This window comes from Vicia villosa, unplaced genomic scaffold, assembly GCF_029867415.1.
Source record: "Vicia villosa cultivar HV-30 ecotype Madison, WI unplaced genomic scaffold, Vvil1.0 ctg.000326F_1_1, whole genome shotgun sequence".
In the NCBI taxonomy this organism is placed as follows: domain Eukaryota; kingdom Viridiplantae; phylum Streptophyta; class Magnoliopsida; order Fabales; family Fabaceae; genus Vicia; species Vicia villosa.
In genome coordinates this window covers 756,674-772,263 of record NW_026705146.1, presented here as the reverse complement: position 1 = coordinate 772,263, position 15,590 = coordinate 756,674, and the positions used below count along the sequence as shown (strand labels likewise).

Sequence of the window (15,590 nt, the reverse complement as noted above, 5' to 3'; positions counted from 1 at the left end):
ATTTTGTAGTTAATGAGGTTTGCCCTCGAATTTGATAATGCACTCACTATATGTTTTCTGTCTTGTCTTTTTCCTTTTCAGGGTTTATCAATTGCCAAAGCTACGTTGTTGGTAACCCTAAACCTCATTTTATTTTATGCCTCTTATTATTATTACTTGTGTCAAACCCTGATAAGGGATCCGCTGGTTACAATTTCCCGCCCCCTTTATTGCTTTATATTATTGCGTGGTTAGTAATCTTAGGGAGTGCAAGCCTTAAATTGAACTAGAATAACTAATTAAAAGATAAATATCTGAATATAATCACGTGATTGTTGCACACACGCACGCTTTTTGGGTAACCCTCTCTGTTGCCTGTTGCCTTGTTGCCTGTTGCCTTGTTGCCTGTTGCCTTGTGTTTTTGCAGAATAAGCCGCGTCCCTCGAATACGAGGATACCTCAGCCATGTTGCCTCGATAAAAAGGTCACGACCCTAAATGATGCTGCCTTCGATACACAAATGACCTCGACCCTCGGAAGTTGCCTACGGAAAAAGGCTGAGGTATCTTCTGGTTGCCTAACGAAATGGCTTATTCTGATCCTTGCCTTAGATTACCTGCCCTTCTATGGCATGGGACAGTCTTATGGCAAAGGATGCTTCGACGACCCTTCAACCTCCAAACGAAAGGCTTCCTGCCCTCTTATGGCAAGGATAGACCCTTTCATTCTGAAAGGCTAAAAAGAGACCTATCATCTGAGTTTAAGGTAATTGCCCCTAATTGCCTTGCAATGCTCATCTTTAATATTCTTTCTCACAATTCTTCGAAAATTGGCTACGCTCATTTACGAGCTAAAGTCCACTTTTTTCTTTCATCTACTTTTTTCTAAACAAGCGAGCAAGCAAAGCAATTAAGAGCCCATGGAAAACCATGGATGCAAAGGGTGCCTTACACCTTCCCTTTGCATAAATTACCCTCCGAACTTAGATTTCTTTAAAAGGTTTTTTTCTGTTTCTTTTTGCCTTTCTGAATTTGTTTGGATAAAATAAAAGTCGGTGGCGACTCATGCTTAACCGCGACATTTTCGATCGATAAAAAGTCAGTTCACCGTATTACAGCAATTCATGCTAAATTAGCTGGGCCCTATCACTTTCACAATCCAATTCACAACAACTCATTTAAAACATATTTAAAGCACTGCAATTTCCAAAACATTAAAATATGTGTGTACAATCGTCAGAGTTAATTTATGGGCGAAATCCAATTGTTTAAAAGGAGGGTGGAAACATATTTGAATTGGTGAAAAAAATTGATAGCTGGGATCTCAAAATCCCACAATTTAAGATCTTTTGCTAACGTTGAAATACACATCTTTGTGTCACCGGTGGCCGTTGCCAAAACGCCAAAGGAGTTACAGCGAGATCCTAACAACCATGGTGAAGAGAGAAAGGAAGAGGGTAAGAGAGTAAAGAACATGACATGGCCATATGATGCATGAAGTGCCCGAAGTGTAATGTATTTTAAATTATAAATTCGTAATAATAAATTCGTCACCCATTCCCCAAGAATCGATTGACAGTTAATGGCAGCCAGCCATACCAATTCCAATTTAGCAAGGAATCTAGCTTTGTATTGAGTTGCAACCAGCCATACATGTTGCTGAATGAAAGCCATAAACATACTAGGAATAATGGCAATACATGTTTTTGATCAATTGTATTACAAGTATTATTTAAGAAACTCAATGCACTTGAAATTTGAAACAGTCCATGTTGGTGCACAAGAATCAAAGATGATAACAAAGAGAATAAACAAAAAGAATAACGACGCAAAAGAATGAGAGAATAATTGTTGTGTGTTGTATTAATGATAGCTACTACAAGGCTATTTATACAAAAGAAAATTTGTCACATAAGCCCTAATAAAATAAACTTAGTGAACAAGTCTAAGGTACAAACAGTACAATAGTAAGAAATACTAAAGTACCCTTACTAACTAAATAGCTAAGCTAACAGGACCCATAAGATCTGTTCACGTTCCACATCAGAACTTCTGATGCTCAACTTCAACAACTTCTGGTCAATACTATTTTATGAGTAATCATCAGAAGATCAACCCACATCAGAACTTCTGATGCCCAGAACTTCTGATGCTCATCATCTGAATATTTGAATTAATCTTCAATACCATCCCTTAATTCATATTCTTCAAAAATAACAACACCAATTCCATTCCTTAAGAGAAGAAATTGATCCGTCTTGATTGCCTTCGTCAGAACATCTGCCAGCTGCTTCTGGGTGCTACAATGCACAACCTCTAATGTTCCATTCTAGACTTGGCTTCTCAAGAAATGATACTCAGTCTAAATATGCTTTCTTCTTTCGTGTAACACAAGATTCTTAGCAAGATTGATTGCAGACTTGTTATCAATCATCAGCTTCAGAGGATTCTTCACTTTAATCTTCAGATCTTCTAATAAATTCAGAAGCCACACAGCTTGACATGCAGCTACAGCGCCTGCAATGTACTCAGCTTCACAAGTTGATAGAGCAACAATAGCTTGCTTCTTGGAACTCTAAGAGAATTGACCTCCCAGAAACATAAACAAATATCCAGAGGTACTCCTTCTATCAACTCTGTCTCCACACCAATCAGAGTCAGAGTAACTCAATAACTCTGATTCTTCCTTTCTCCCAGAAGGGAACAGTATGCCAAACTTCAGAGTTCCCTCGATATATCTCAAGATTTTGACAGCAACTTGATAATGGGACCACTTAGGTTTACTCATGAACCTACTGACCAATCCAACTGCATAACATATATCAGGCCTGGTATTACACAAATACCTCAGAGAACCCACCAGCTATTTGAAGATCGTAGCATCAACATCTTCACCTTCAAAGTGAGAGTCCAATTTCTGATTCGTTTTTTACGGTGTAACAGCAGCTTTGTAATTCTCCAGCTTGAACTTCTTCAGAAGTTCTAACTCATACTTCCGCTGATGCAGAATGATACCATCTCCTGAGTACAAAATTTCCATCCCTAGAAAATATGACATTTTTCCAAGGTCTGTAATCTCAAACTCATTCATCAGCACCTTCTTGAACTTCATCAGATCTTCTGGACAACTCCCTATAAGCAATATGTCATTAACATAAAGACACAACAGAATCATATTGCTTCCAGAATGTTGCACATAAACTCCATATTCCATCTCACACTTCTGAAACCCTTGCTTCTTGAAAAATGAATCAATCTTCATACTCCAAGCTCGAGGCGCTTGCTTCAATCCATACAGAGCTTTGTGTAGCTTGTAAACCATCCCTTCCTGATTCTTTTTCACAAACCCAAGGGGTTCTGACACGTATACTTCCTCTTGTAATGGACCGTTTAGAAATGCAGACTTTACATCCAGATGCATCAAGGACCAATTCCTATTTGCAGCTAACGCAATCACCAGTATGATTGTTTGATGTCTAGCTACAGGTGCAAATACCTCAAAGTAATCTAGTCCAGGTTTCTGAAGAAAACCTATGGCCACTAGCCTTACTTTGTGCTTACCAACTGATCCATCTGACTTCAGCTTTACCTTGAAAACCCATCTAACGCTGATGGCTTTCTTCTACTTTGGAAGTTCTGTCAGCTTCCAAGTCTTGTTTCTTTCTATAGCCTCAAGTTCTTCTTTCATGGCATACAGCTAGACTTTCTTTTTGAGCGCTTCTTCAATACCCACTGGTTCAGAGTCTACTAACATGGCACACTGAATGACATCTCCCTCTGAGTCAACTTCTGTGTCTTGCAACATGTCAAAATCTGCAAACCTTCTAGGTATAGTTCTGACTCTTTGTGGCCTTTGAGCTACTTCAGAGTTACCTACTCCAGAGTCACCGCCTCCAGAGTCACCGCCTCCAGAGTCATCGCCTCCAGAGTCACCACCTCCAGAGTCACCGCCTCCAGAGTCATCCCTTCCAGAATCATGACAACTACCAGACTCTGGATCATCACCAGAGTTTGGATCAGAGTCTGAATCAGAATCAGATTCACCATCTGACTCATCTTCAGAAGATTCTTCATCTTCTGACTCTAACTTTTCTTCAAAAGTTATCTTTACATCAGAAGTTGGTTGAGACTCTCTCCAATCCCAAACTTCCGATTCTTTCACAATGACATCTCGGCTGACTTCAACTCTGTTAGTTTCTGGAAAATAGAGCTTGTATGCACCTATATAATATGGTACCCCACCAATAATATTACTCTGCTCCTATCATCCAGCTTCTTCCTTCTAGCTTCTGGAACGTGTTTGTAACACACAGAACCAAAAACCTTCAGATGACTAATATTTTGCTTCTCTTTAGTCCACTTCTCTAAAGGAACAATTTCCTTCAGCCTCTTCGTTGGACACCTGTTGAGCACATATATTGCAGTAGCAACAGCTTATCCCCAAAGGTTTTGAGGAAGTTTCTTCTCTTTTAGCATACTTCTCGTCATATCAAGCAAAGTACGGTTTCTATGTTCAGCCAGACCATTGTGTTGAGGAGTATAAGGAGCAGTAACCTCATGCTTAATTCCATTATCATCACAGAACTTCTGGAATTCTGTAGATTTATACTCACCTCCACCATCCGTTCTGAGAATCTTTATCTTCTAACCACTCTGCTTCTCAGCCTTCACCTTGAACTTCTGGAATTATGTGAACACGTCAGTCTTAAACTTGATAAGTGTTACCCACGTCATTCTTGTGAACTCATCCACAAAAGACACAAAGTACCTATTTCCTCCAAGTGAAGGTTTTGGAAATGGTCCACACACATCAGAGTGCACTACTCCCAGAGCATGCTTTACTCTTAGAGCAACTTCTGATACAAATGGAAATCTGGGTTGTTTGCCTTTCATGCATACCTCACATGAATTCTCAGGCTTCACAATCTTAGGAATGCCACGTACGAGCTTCTTAGAACTTAGATGTCCCAGAATTCTATAGTTCAGATGCCCCAACCTCTTATGCCACAACTTACTATCACCATCTAAGCCTTCTGCACTCAGACACTCTGTTTCAGTTGTTTCTACATTCACCTTGAATGTTATGTTGCTTCCCTGTTCAGATTGCATAATCAACTTCTGATTGGAATCATACAACTTCAAGAGATTGTTCTTCATAACAACTGAGAAACCTTTTTCAATGAGCTGACCCACACTCATCAGATGGCTTTTGATTCTAGGAACATACCAAACATCTTTGATCAGAACATTCTTCCCATTCTTCACTCTGACTTTGACATTTCCCATTCCTTCTGCATAAAGGTACTTGTCATCAGCACATCTGATCTTTGTCCTCCTTTCAGAGTCAAAATGTATCAGCCATTGTTTGTTTCCAGTCAAGTGATTTGAACACCCAGTGTCCATATACCACCACTCTGACAAGCATCTTCCGTCAGACTCAGAAGTCATCAATAACACAGATTCATCATCTGAATCACCTCTAGCTATATTTGCTTCTTCTGATTTCCTTCCTTTGTTTGCTAAACAGTCTCTAGCAAAATGGCCAAACTGTTTGCAACAGTAACATTGAACTTTCTTCTTCTCCTTTCCCTTCTGATATTTCTTCTCATCAGAAGTTGAGGTTTCCTTCTGGAATCTATCACCACGTCTATTCTTGGACTCTAACCAAGAATGCTTATGGTCCTTCTTGACAAAAGAAGCTTTCAGAGCTTGCTCAACTTCCCTTTCAGAAGTTCTTTCAGTCAGACGCAACTCTTGTGCTTCTAAACTGATTTCCAGATCTTTAGAATGTTCAATAGATACAACAATATAATCAAATTGAGGAGTAAGTGACCTCAATACCTTCTCTATGATTACTTGTTCAGAAATGGTTTCTCCACAAGCCTTCATCTCATTAGTGATCAAAATCACTCTAGAGATATACTCAGAAACTTTCTCATTGTTCTTCATGTTGAGATTCTCATATTGCTTTCTCAGGGATTGAAGCTTCACCTTCTTCACTGATACGTCATCACCGTAACACCTGACCAGTATATCCCACACCTCCTTTGACGTCATAGAATCAGCAATCTTCTCAAACACATTCACATCCACACACTGATGGATGAATAAAATTCCTTCTGATCTCTCTTCCTCGTTTCTCTCTGCGCTTCTCTTTGTTCTTCCATTGCATTCGCTGCAACCGGAGCATATCCTTCAGTGACAAGATCTAGAACATCTTGTGCACCAAATAATACACACATTTGAATCATCCATCTATTCCAGTTTTTGCCATCAAGAACTGGAAGTTTGGTATTCAAGTTGCTTCCATTCATCTTCAAACTTGTGTAGAAAAACAGATTTTACTCACACTCACACAATATTTCCCAACCCACAAACAACCAAGAAAAATGTGATTCAACACAACTTTGTTTCCCAGAAATAAAATCAATCACACAGTCACACAAACTCACGTTCACTCGTGTTTCCCCGTGTTTGGAACCGGAGCTCTAGATACCAATTGTTGGTTCACAAGAATCAAAGATGATAACAAAGAGAATAAACAAAAAAATAACGGCGCAAAAGAATGAGAGAATAATTGTTATGTGTTGTATTAATGATAGCTACTACAAGGTTATTTATACAAAAGAAAAATTTGCCACATAAGCCCTAATAGAATAAACTTAGTGAACAAGTCTAAGGTACAAACAGTACAATACTAAGAAATATTAAAGTACCCTTACTAACTAAATAGCTAAGCTAACAGAACCCAGAAGATCTGTTCATGTTCCACATCAGAACTTCTGATGCTCAACTTCAACAACTTTTGGTCAATACTATCTTCTAAGTAATCATCAGAAGATCAACCCACATCAGAACTTCTGATGCCCAAAACTTCTGATGCTCATCATCTAAATATTTGAATTACTCTCCAATAGTCCCTAACATATTACCCGTCCATGCTGCACTTGAAACCAGTAAAAGATATTTCACAGTGAAATGTGCTGGTTTTTATCTACAGGTTGAACAAAAACATCAAATAACTCATGAGAAACAATATTAAAGCATGAACATCAAATAAAGCCTCAATTTGCTTTAATTATTTTTCTTGTTACTTTTTTCGTTTTCGTTATTATACGTTCTTTTTTATCTCCCCTAATTGCTCATTGAATATTTCTTCATTATAAAATTTGAATTTAATTTTTAAAATTCTTCTAATATTCATATATATTTAGTTATCAACTCTAAATTTGTAACTACTACAAGATATCGAGTTTAAATTTTCTCAAGATTTGTTATAATATAACTAATATTGTTTTTATAATTGATTTTTTTTTCATTTCTCAATTTTTTTAATAAAAACTACGTGAAGGTAATTTTGTCAAACATAACATTTTTTTCCCACAATCTATATTTAGTTATTTTTACATAAATAATAAATTATTAAAAAAAAGTGTATATATACATGTCTACTAAATACATGATTATTTAGTAGGCTAGAGAATTTTAGTTGAAACAAGACCAGAAAATACTAACAAAGAATGATTTAATTTTCACTTAAAATGAGACATTAAAATTGTAGTGTTTAGAAAGGTCTTTGTTAGTTCATTTAACTTTTGAAAATTTTGTTTAATCATTATAATTTATTTTATTTTTAAAACTAGATACAATTTCTTTCCGCTCTATATAGTTTTGTCTCACAAAAAGTCGCAAAAAAAATAAAACAGAACAGAACAAGTATAATTAAAAATGCAAACTTAAAACTTTAGCTCGACCTGGAAAAAAAAAAAGGACGAGGCAAGATAAATTAGCAAACACGACACATTTTAAATCTAAAAAAGCAACCAAAAAAAATTGTTGATGTCTATATTTGAAGAAAATGAAATGAAACTAGACGAAAATATTAAGAAAATTTCTTTAGCCACCTTCCTATGGGGGTCACCCCCAGCGAAAATCCCAAAATACTCCTGCTTCGGAAATGAACTTCCGAAGCGCTTTTTTTTTTAAAAAAATTTCCATAATTCGGAAGTGCATCTCCGAAAACACCTCATGGGGGGTGACTTCGGAGATGAACTTCCGAAAACACCTCATGGGGGGTGAATTCGGAAGTTCATTTCCGAATTATGCAGAAACTGTGTTTTTTTTTATGTTTTATCTAAAACAGTCTCGCATTTTAATTAAACGTAAATGCCAAATAAAATAAGCAATAAATAAACTGAAAATACTAATATGATAAATAAACAAAAAAAAATACTAATCCGATGAAAATAATATATACAAACCGAAAATGATAATAATATTGTGCGCAAGATACAATCCGAAATCAAAAAATAAATAAACCCGACCACTACTGGGTGTGCCTAACCCTCTCACCCTGAGCCCTCCTCTGCCGCCTATACCCCGCCGCACGGCCCGCATCAGTGACGATCGTCTCCATCACGGCGACTGCATCTGGACCGCCCTGAAGAACGACACCTCGATCCAACGCGTCCCACCCAAGAATCTATATCCGCTGGCAGATCGGCATGAGATCAATGGCGTGGTCATCCTCGGCCTGCTGGTTCTCCAGGATCTCCTCGTGTGCTGGCCTAGGAGCGCCGGGAACGTCGGGTCTCAGCAGAGGATGGGACACCCGGTAGAACCATGTGACGTACCCCTCCTCACTGTGCCAGTCCTGTGTGACCCGAGTGAGACGGTACTCCTGCGGTACCACATGCTGCTGCCACTCCGCCCATATGGCAGTGAGCTGCACTCGGGTCACTCTGTCGGGAGCAGCCTCAAAGGGTGACCTGGGTATCCGCTGCACGAATTCGAACTGACGCATGGACTGCTCAGGGAGATACCGGACCATGATGCCGGTCCCGCATGCCAACCAGCCTGAATATAGAACAATGCCTTCAAAGGGGACAATATGAGCGTAGTCGACGAACGGCCTCCAGGTGACGTCGTCGTGCATCGTGCGGTCCAGGTACAAACGGTATGGTCCCACCGCATCGTTCCCCCTCTAGAGAGCGTATCTGGCGGCCCTGGGCATGGCGTCCACGTATACAGGATCGATGTGGAAGCCGTGGATGCGGGAGAAGTAGGAGATGATCCAGCTCTGAAACACAAACACGATAATGTATTAAAAATAAATACGAAACATAAATAAATAAATAAATAAATACGATAATGTGTTAAAATAAAATGTACCGTAAGTAGTGTGCAGGATCCGACCAACTGCCTCGTCCTCTAGTTGGAGGCCTCATTCAGCTTCTGGTAGAGGTATGCCAGAGTAGCTGCCCCCCAGTTCCACTGGTGAACGGTATCCAGGTCCATGAAGTAGCGGAGGTAGGTCACGTCGACGTACCTGGCACTCTTGTCCACAAAGCATGCAGCGCCTACCACATGCATGTACCAGCACCGGAGAGCGCAGCCGCGGTGATACTGTGTGAATAGCTCGTCACCCTCAGCCTCGGCAGCCGCGTCCAGGTGGTGCTCAAAATAAGTGCTCAGTGTGGTGAACCGGACATGAGGCCCAGATGTCGTGACGCACTCAAAGTGAGCAACCTCGTGCTCCATGCCCAAATAGAGCGTCATCCACTCAATGGCCTCGACCCTCTGGATCCGGGAGTGGTGCAACAGCGGCTCCTTAATAGGCAGGTGGAGAAGACACTGCACGTCGTGCAAGGTGATCGTCATCTCCCCAACCGGCAGGTGGAAAGAGGACGTCTCCTTGTGTCAGCGCTCCACAAATGCCCCCTGCATGCCGGTGCTGATGGTGGTGTAACCCGTCATGCAGAGCCCGCAAAGCCCTGAACCTCGCACATGGTCGTTAAACCACTCAGCTGTTGGTTTAAACAGACTAAATATCTTCCGAGCGTGGTTCACCATTTTCAACGGCTCTCGCTCCTGTTGAAAAATAAAACAAATAAACGACATATATTAAATAAGCGACATATATTAAATAAGCGACAAATAAACGGTTAAACTATAAAAAATGGTGACAATTAAACGGTTAAATTAAAAAAAATACCTCTCCCTCCCAGATCCGCCGAGCGACGTGATCGTGGTAGTGAATCAGCACAGAGGTGTCAAAGGGCCCTCCCGGATAGCCGTCCTCCTGCTCATCCTCCTCCCCGGCTGGAGGGTCAACTTCCGGTACCCCCTCCGGCTCGTGGTAAGTCACTGCCGCCACCTCCTCCTCCTCCTCCTCTTGCTGGCGGGAAGAAGATGCCCGAGTCAGCCGACTCCTAGATCCTGAACCAGATGTACCCTCTCCCACGTCCACGGGAACTCGCACACGGCGTCCCCGGCCCTGCCCCCGTCCCTGGGTCGACGCCAGCTGCGCCGCCGCCCGCTCGCGTCTAGCCGACGCAGTCTGGGACTCTCTCCCCTGTCTGATGCGTGCTGGTTGGTTGCCTGACATGTTCCTGTAAACAATCGAAATCGATTAATATGCGAGACAAATGAAAAAAACAAAAAAAATGAACTTCTGGTACAGTTCGGAAGTTCATTTCCGAAAACTGGGATGGAGGTGTTTTCGGAAATGAACTTCCGGAACACCCCTGCGCAGACCTTCAATACAGCCTCTAATGGCAGACCCAAAAAACCTAAACCAAAACTACTTTTATGCCTACTAAACATCCTAATATCAGTACTAACCTATCTTAATGTGATTTTTTCAGTTTCTAAACACCCTATTAGAGTTTATTCAAATAGATCTAAAACTTGAAAAAACAATGTAGAACTTACCAATTAGTGTTTGATGATGAGTTTGGAAGAAGACTTGGGAATGCTCTTTGATCTTACACTTGATTTTGGCAGAAAATTTGAAGAGGGGTTGTGTTTTGATTTGAGTTAGGGTAAATGAATGGGAGAGGGGGAGTGTTTTGTTAAATCTGCAGAACGCGCAGTATTTCGGAAGCGAACTTCCGAAATGCTGTTTTCGGAAATGAACTTCCGAAATAAGACAATTTTTTCAAAAAAAAAAGGCGCTTTCGGAGATGCATCTCCGAAAACGCCTTTTTCTTGCATTTCAGAAATGAACTTCCGAAGTCAGGGGTAGTTTGGGTTTTTCACCAGAGGTGGACTAGAAGGTTGGGAGGTCTATAGAGAAATTTCTAATATTAAAGAATGTTGGCTAAAACCCTTGATAATCTGTATGTATTGAAATATGGACAAAACAGACATATGCCCGATTAGTCGGGCCTTTTCCGCCCATTATATACTATACCAAACCATAAAGGAGGGGGACAATAACAAATACACTGGTCACGTGCTTGAATATTATTTGCGGAATTTCCTTGTGATTCACTCTACGACATGTGTTGATTATATACAAGTAAAGACTCAATCATTGGCTCAAATTGTTACCCAATGAAGTAAGTTCCAACAAAACTTATAAAATGAGAAAAACAAAAACTTTATTATGATGTAAAGTGAAAAGTCTGCAAAAAGAATACCTTAGTACACAAGTGATTCAAGTAAGGAGGAGCCCACTTTAAAATAAGCATTAATATTATTATTTGAGAAATTATAAAAATAAAAGGCTAAATTACAGTTTTTGTCCCCTTATTTTAAGTTTTTCACGATTTTGGTCTTCCTATTTTCTTTTTAAATAATTTTGGTCCCCCATCTCAATTTTGTCCCTAAATAGTGCGTGAACAGTACATATCCGTACATGAACAATACATATCCGTACATGAACAGTGCATGAACAGTTGCATCAAAATCGGAATGGGAGACTAAAACTTTTAAAGAGAAAATAGAGAGACCAAAATCGTGAAAAACCCAAAACAGATGGACCAAAACTGTAATTTAACCAAAATAAAAAAAAAAAACAAAACTTTTTAGAACTCTATCATAATTAGAGCTTAATATTAATAAACTTTAAGAATAAAAATATAGTGTAAACAAGGCCAACTAATAATCCTAGAAATAATTATAATTAAGATCATATCATTTTTATTATAATTAATTAACAATCTAATAAACATTTTAATTTTATATATATATATATATATATATATATATATATATATATATATATATATATATATATATATATATATATATATATATATATATATTAAATTTTCTATAATTAATTATTGTTAAAATAATTTTTGTTTAGTATACAAAAATCTCTAAAGCAAGTTGAGTAGCACAGTTTAACCAACTAACAACTCTAACACTAATGACATATACCCACTCCACTATAATTTAATTTAAACTTTAATCTCACATACCAAACTTGGATTAAAAATAATTTATTAATTCCCCACATTAATCATTCTAGCTTGCTTACAAAGACAAATAGGAACCTAAATATAATAACACCAACTGTAGGTTCTCTATTCATTAATCATAGCTAGGATATAATTCTATCATTCTCTCTCAAACTATAGCATTGGAATTTGATACTATACAAACAAATATTTTGGATTTATAGGAAATTATGAGAAATTATATGGAAAGATTTGTTGTTCTTCCTTTCTCTTTGAGGTGTGCTTCTCATTCAAGTGTGGAGTTAGGTGAACCCAAAGAATCAAAAGACTCTATTGTTTCAAGTATTTCTCTCTATTTTTCTATATCCTTTTTATTTCTTAGGTGATTGGAGTTCTAAATGTGTAAATTTGAATTATTTTATTTGTTTTTATTTTCTTGGAAGGAAGACAAGAAGGACAAATCATCAGAACTAAAATGGAGAAAAAAAGATCTTCTGGATTTTTTGTTCTTCCAAAGGCTCATGTAGCTGCAGGCATACAGAGATTGATCAAGGGTATCAAGAGTTTTTCTCAAATATTTTGTGAGTTTATAAGAACTTCTACTTTAATTTATTTGCAAATTTTGTTTTTGGAATTAGAAATTATGGATTAACTGTCTTTGTTTGTAGATGGAATTCTTTTTATTTCTTCAAATATCAAACAGAATATCAAATTATGTAGCTTACATGTATAAATCAATGTCATATCTACTATTATTAGTATTATTATTAAAACGATGTGTCAAATATGTTTTCAAAGTGGACTCTTAACATTTTAGTAAGTTATCATAAAATATTAAAATACTTTCTTTTTATTATTAAAAAGTTTGATTTTGTTTAGTAGAATTACTAAAAGTCAACTTTTGAATCTTGTCTGGGAGTTAGGGGCGTGAATAAGTCGGGTCGAGATACGTTTCGACAAATTTAATCCTGACCCATTAAATAATTTAGAGTCTAAATTTAAGTTAGAATAAATCGGGTCAAGATATGTTTCGACAAATTTAATTGTGACCCATTAAATAATTTAGAGCCTAAATTTAAGTTAGAATATGTTATAGATTTATTTTTAAATTTGCGTCTGGTAATTTCAAAGGTCTAACTAATCTAATAGCCTACTTAAAAGTATATTTTATTTATATATATATATATATATATATATATATATATATATATATATATATATATATATATATATATATATATATATATATATAAATGATTTAATTAATTTTTAAATAGACAAAAAAATATTAATAAAATTAAATATTTTTTTGCATTGACTTATTCGAATCTACCTAATAACATAAATTTTTTGAAATTTTTATTTGAGAGAACCTTATGAAAACAAATTATAATATTTTCATAAGATTTTTTCAATTTATTTTCATAAATTCTTCAAAATGTCTATAAGCTTTATCTTTTATTTTAATAAAAAATAAAATTATTCATATTTATTTAAATAAATCGACTTTGATAAATATAAAAGATTTTTATATAATATGTAGCTTATCCTTTTTAACTAAAAAAATAATAAATAAAGTTTTATATTTTTCTACTTAAAAAAAAAAGGTTAGAATGAGTATTTTAACAAACTAAAACTAAAAAATAGTAAATGCACTCTAAAAATGTTACAATATTATTCGGCTATCTTCACAAATGTGTTATTGCTATAACTCTTCATATCAAATTTGTAACACATTTTGAATATTCTCTTGATTTTTGCATTAATTCAGTTTACAAAGAGCACATTGAAGAGATGGAACAAGACATGGAAATTGGGTATCCAACAGATGTGAAGCATGTAACACATATTGGACTTGATGGGTCAACAACCACAAATAATGTTAAGGGTTGGGACAATCTTAAGCCACCTGAATTACTTTCTATAAATCCAATTACTTTAAAGCAATTTGAATTGGCCATGGCCACCCAAGCTCACCAACCACTCATTGATGATTCTTTTCCAAAATGTGATTAAAAGTATACTTGTGGGACTCATTATTGTTGCCATTATAATAAGTCTCTTCTAATTGTAGATTAAGATCGATCATGCTTGATAAGGATGTGTACATGTAGAAATTCACATGGTGCATAAAATTTAATTTCATTAATATTTGTAACATTTGTCTTTGGACTTTCACTTGTTTTGATTGATTCTTAAAATACTTAGGAGTTTCATTGTTTTTTTCTCACTAAACTAACATAATACTTTGCATGTTCATGATTGTGTGTCGGTGCAATAATTCGAACAGATATTAAGAAGTTAATATGTCTACATATAAATAATTTATTGTATTTAATACTATCATTTTTTAAAAATAGAATTTAATATTGTACTTATTTTTAAAATTTGTTATTGTCATCATACATAATAAAAAATAAATAAATAAGTTTTTTTTTCCACCACCGGTTTAGGAGTCAGTTATTGCATTAAGTGGTTACAGCCCTCTTCAGATCCAAATTACGGGAGGATTGAATTGTGGTTATCCCGACCAAATCCAGCGTTAATCACCACTAGACCAATTAACAATTGGTAATAAATAAGTTGTTTTTGTTCTGGTTTTTTATGACCAAGTTATTTAATATTATGATACATTTCTTTGTCTAACTCAATATAGTAAAGTAAAATCAAGTCTCATGTTTCTTTGTCCAAGACTAGTCATTTAAAATTATGTAACGAATTAAATAAATTGTCTGCATATATAAAGGGAATTGATCAAAAATGAGTTGTATTTAAACCTGGTTTGGTCTGTCTGACTTGGCCTAATTGGAATGATCTGACATAGTTCTTCCCTGTAAATGAATTAAGTAGATGTAGATTATTTTACTTTGGGTTTAATTTTGGCCTAGATCATCGAAAAGTAAACATTTCCTCAGGCATGAGGCCTGTAGAGGTGAGATTGGCTTTAAGTGAGAGATTGAAATGTACACAATCTCTAAAGCATGAAGAATGTATGGGCGAAATGCTTTGAGTGAGAGACCATAATGTACACAGTCCCTCAAACATGATATTTGTAGGAGTCAGATACTTTGAGTAAGAGACCGAAATGCACACAATTCCTTAAGCATGAGGCCTATAAGCGTGAAATACTTTTTTGTGAGGAGCCAGACTATATATACTATTTTCGATCTATGGGAAATAGGTGTTTGTCTTTTTGTAAAGGTTATCTAAAGTCGCTTCTGCTCCTATAGGGGCTTTTTCATGTCTCTTGACCTCTAAATTTTTATTAGGGGTTTAGCGTTAATTATTATTGACTGCCCAGGGACTCACTTAGTAGTTAGGTCATCATTAGCTTTACGTCCCTAGACTTTTTGACTTAAGTGTCACCACCTTCTTGTCTGCCACTTACGCCTTTAATTAGACATCACCTCTTCCCATTCCAAGT

The 15,590-nt window shown here is 36.7% G+C and overlaps 1 protein-coding gene across 1 annotated transcript; it reads left to right on the top strand.

The window, feature by feature from the left end:
* Positions 1-12,290: 12,290 nt before the first annotated feature.
* LOC131626831 (CRIB domain-containing protein RIC4-like) lies at positions 12,291-14,736 on the top strand. The gene is made up of 3 exons (XM_058897670.1): positions 12,291-12,508; positions 12,610-12,747; positions 13,938-14,736. Exons 1-3 carry the CDS (start codon positions 12,397-12,399, stop codon positions 14,180-14,182), a joined length of 495 nt encoding a protein of 164 aa, XP_058753653.1. The 5' UTR covers positions 12,291-12,396; the 3' UTR covers positions 14,183-14,736.
* Positions 14,737-15,590: the final 854 nt, after the last annotated feature.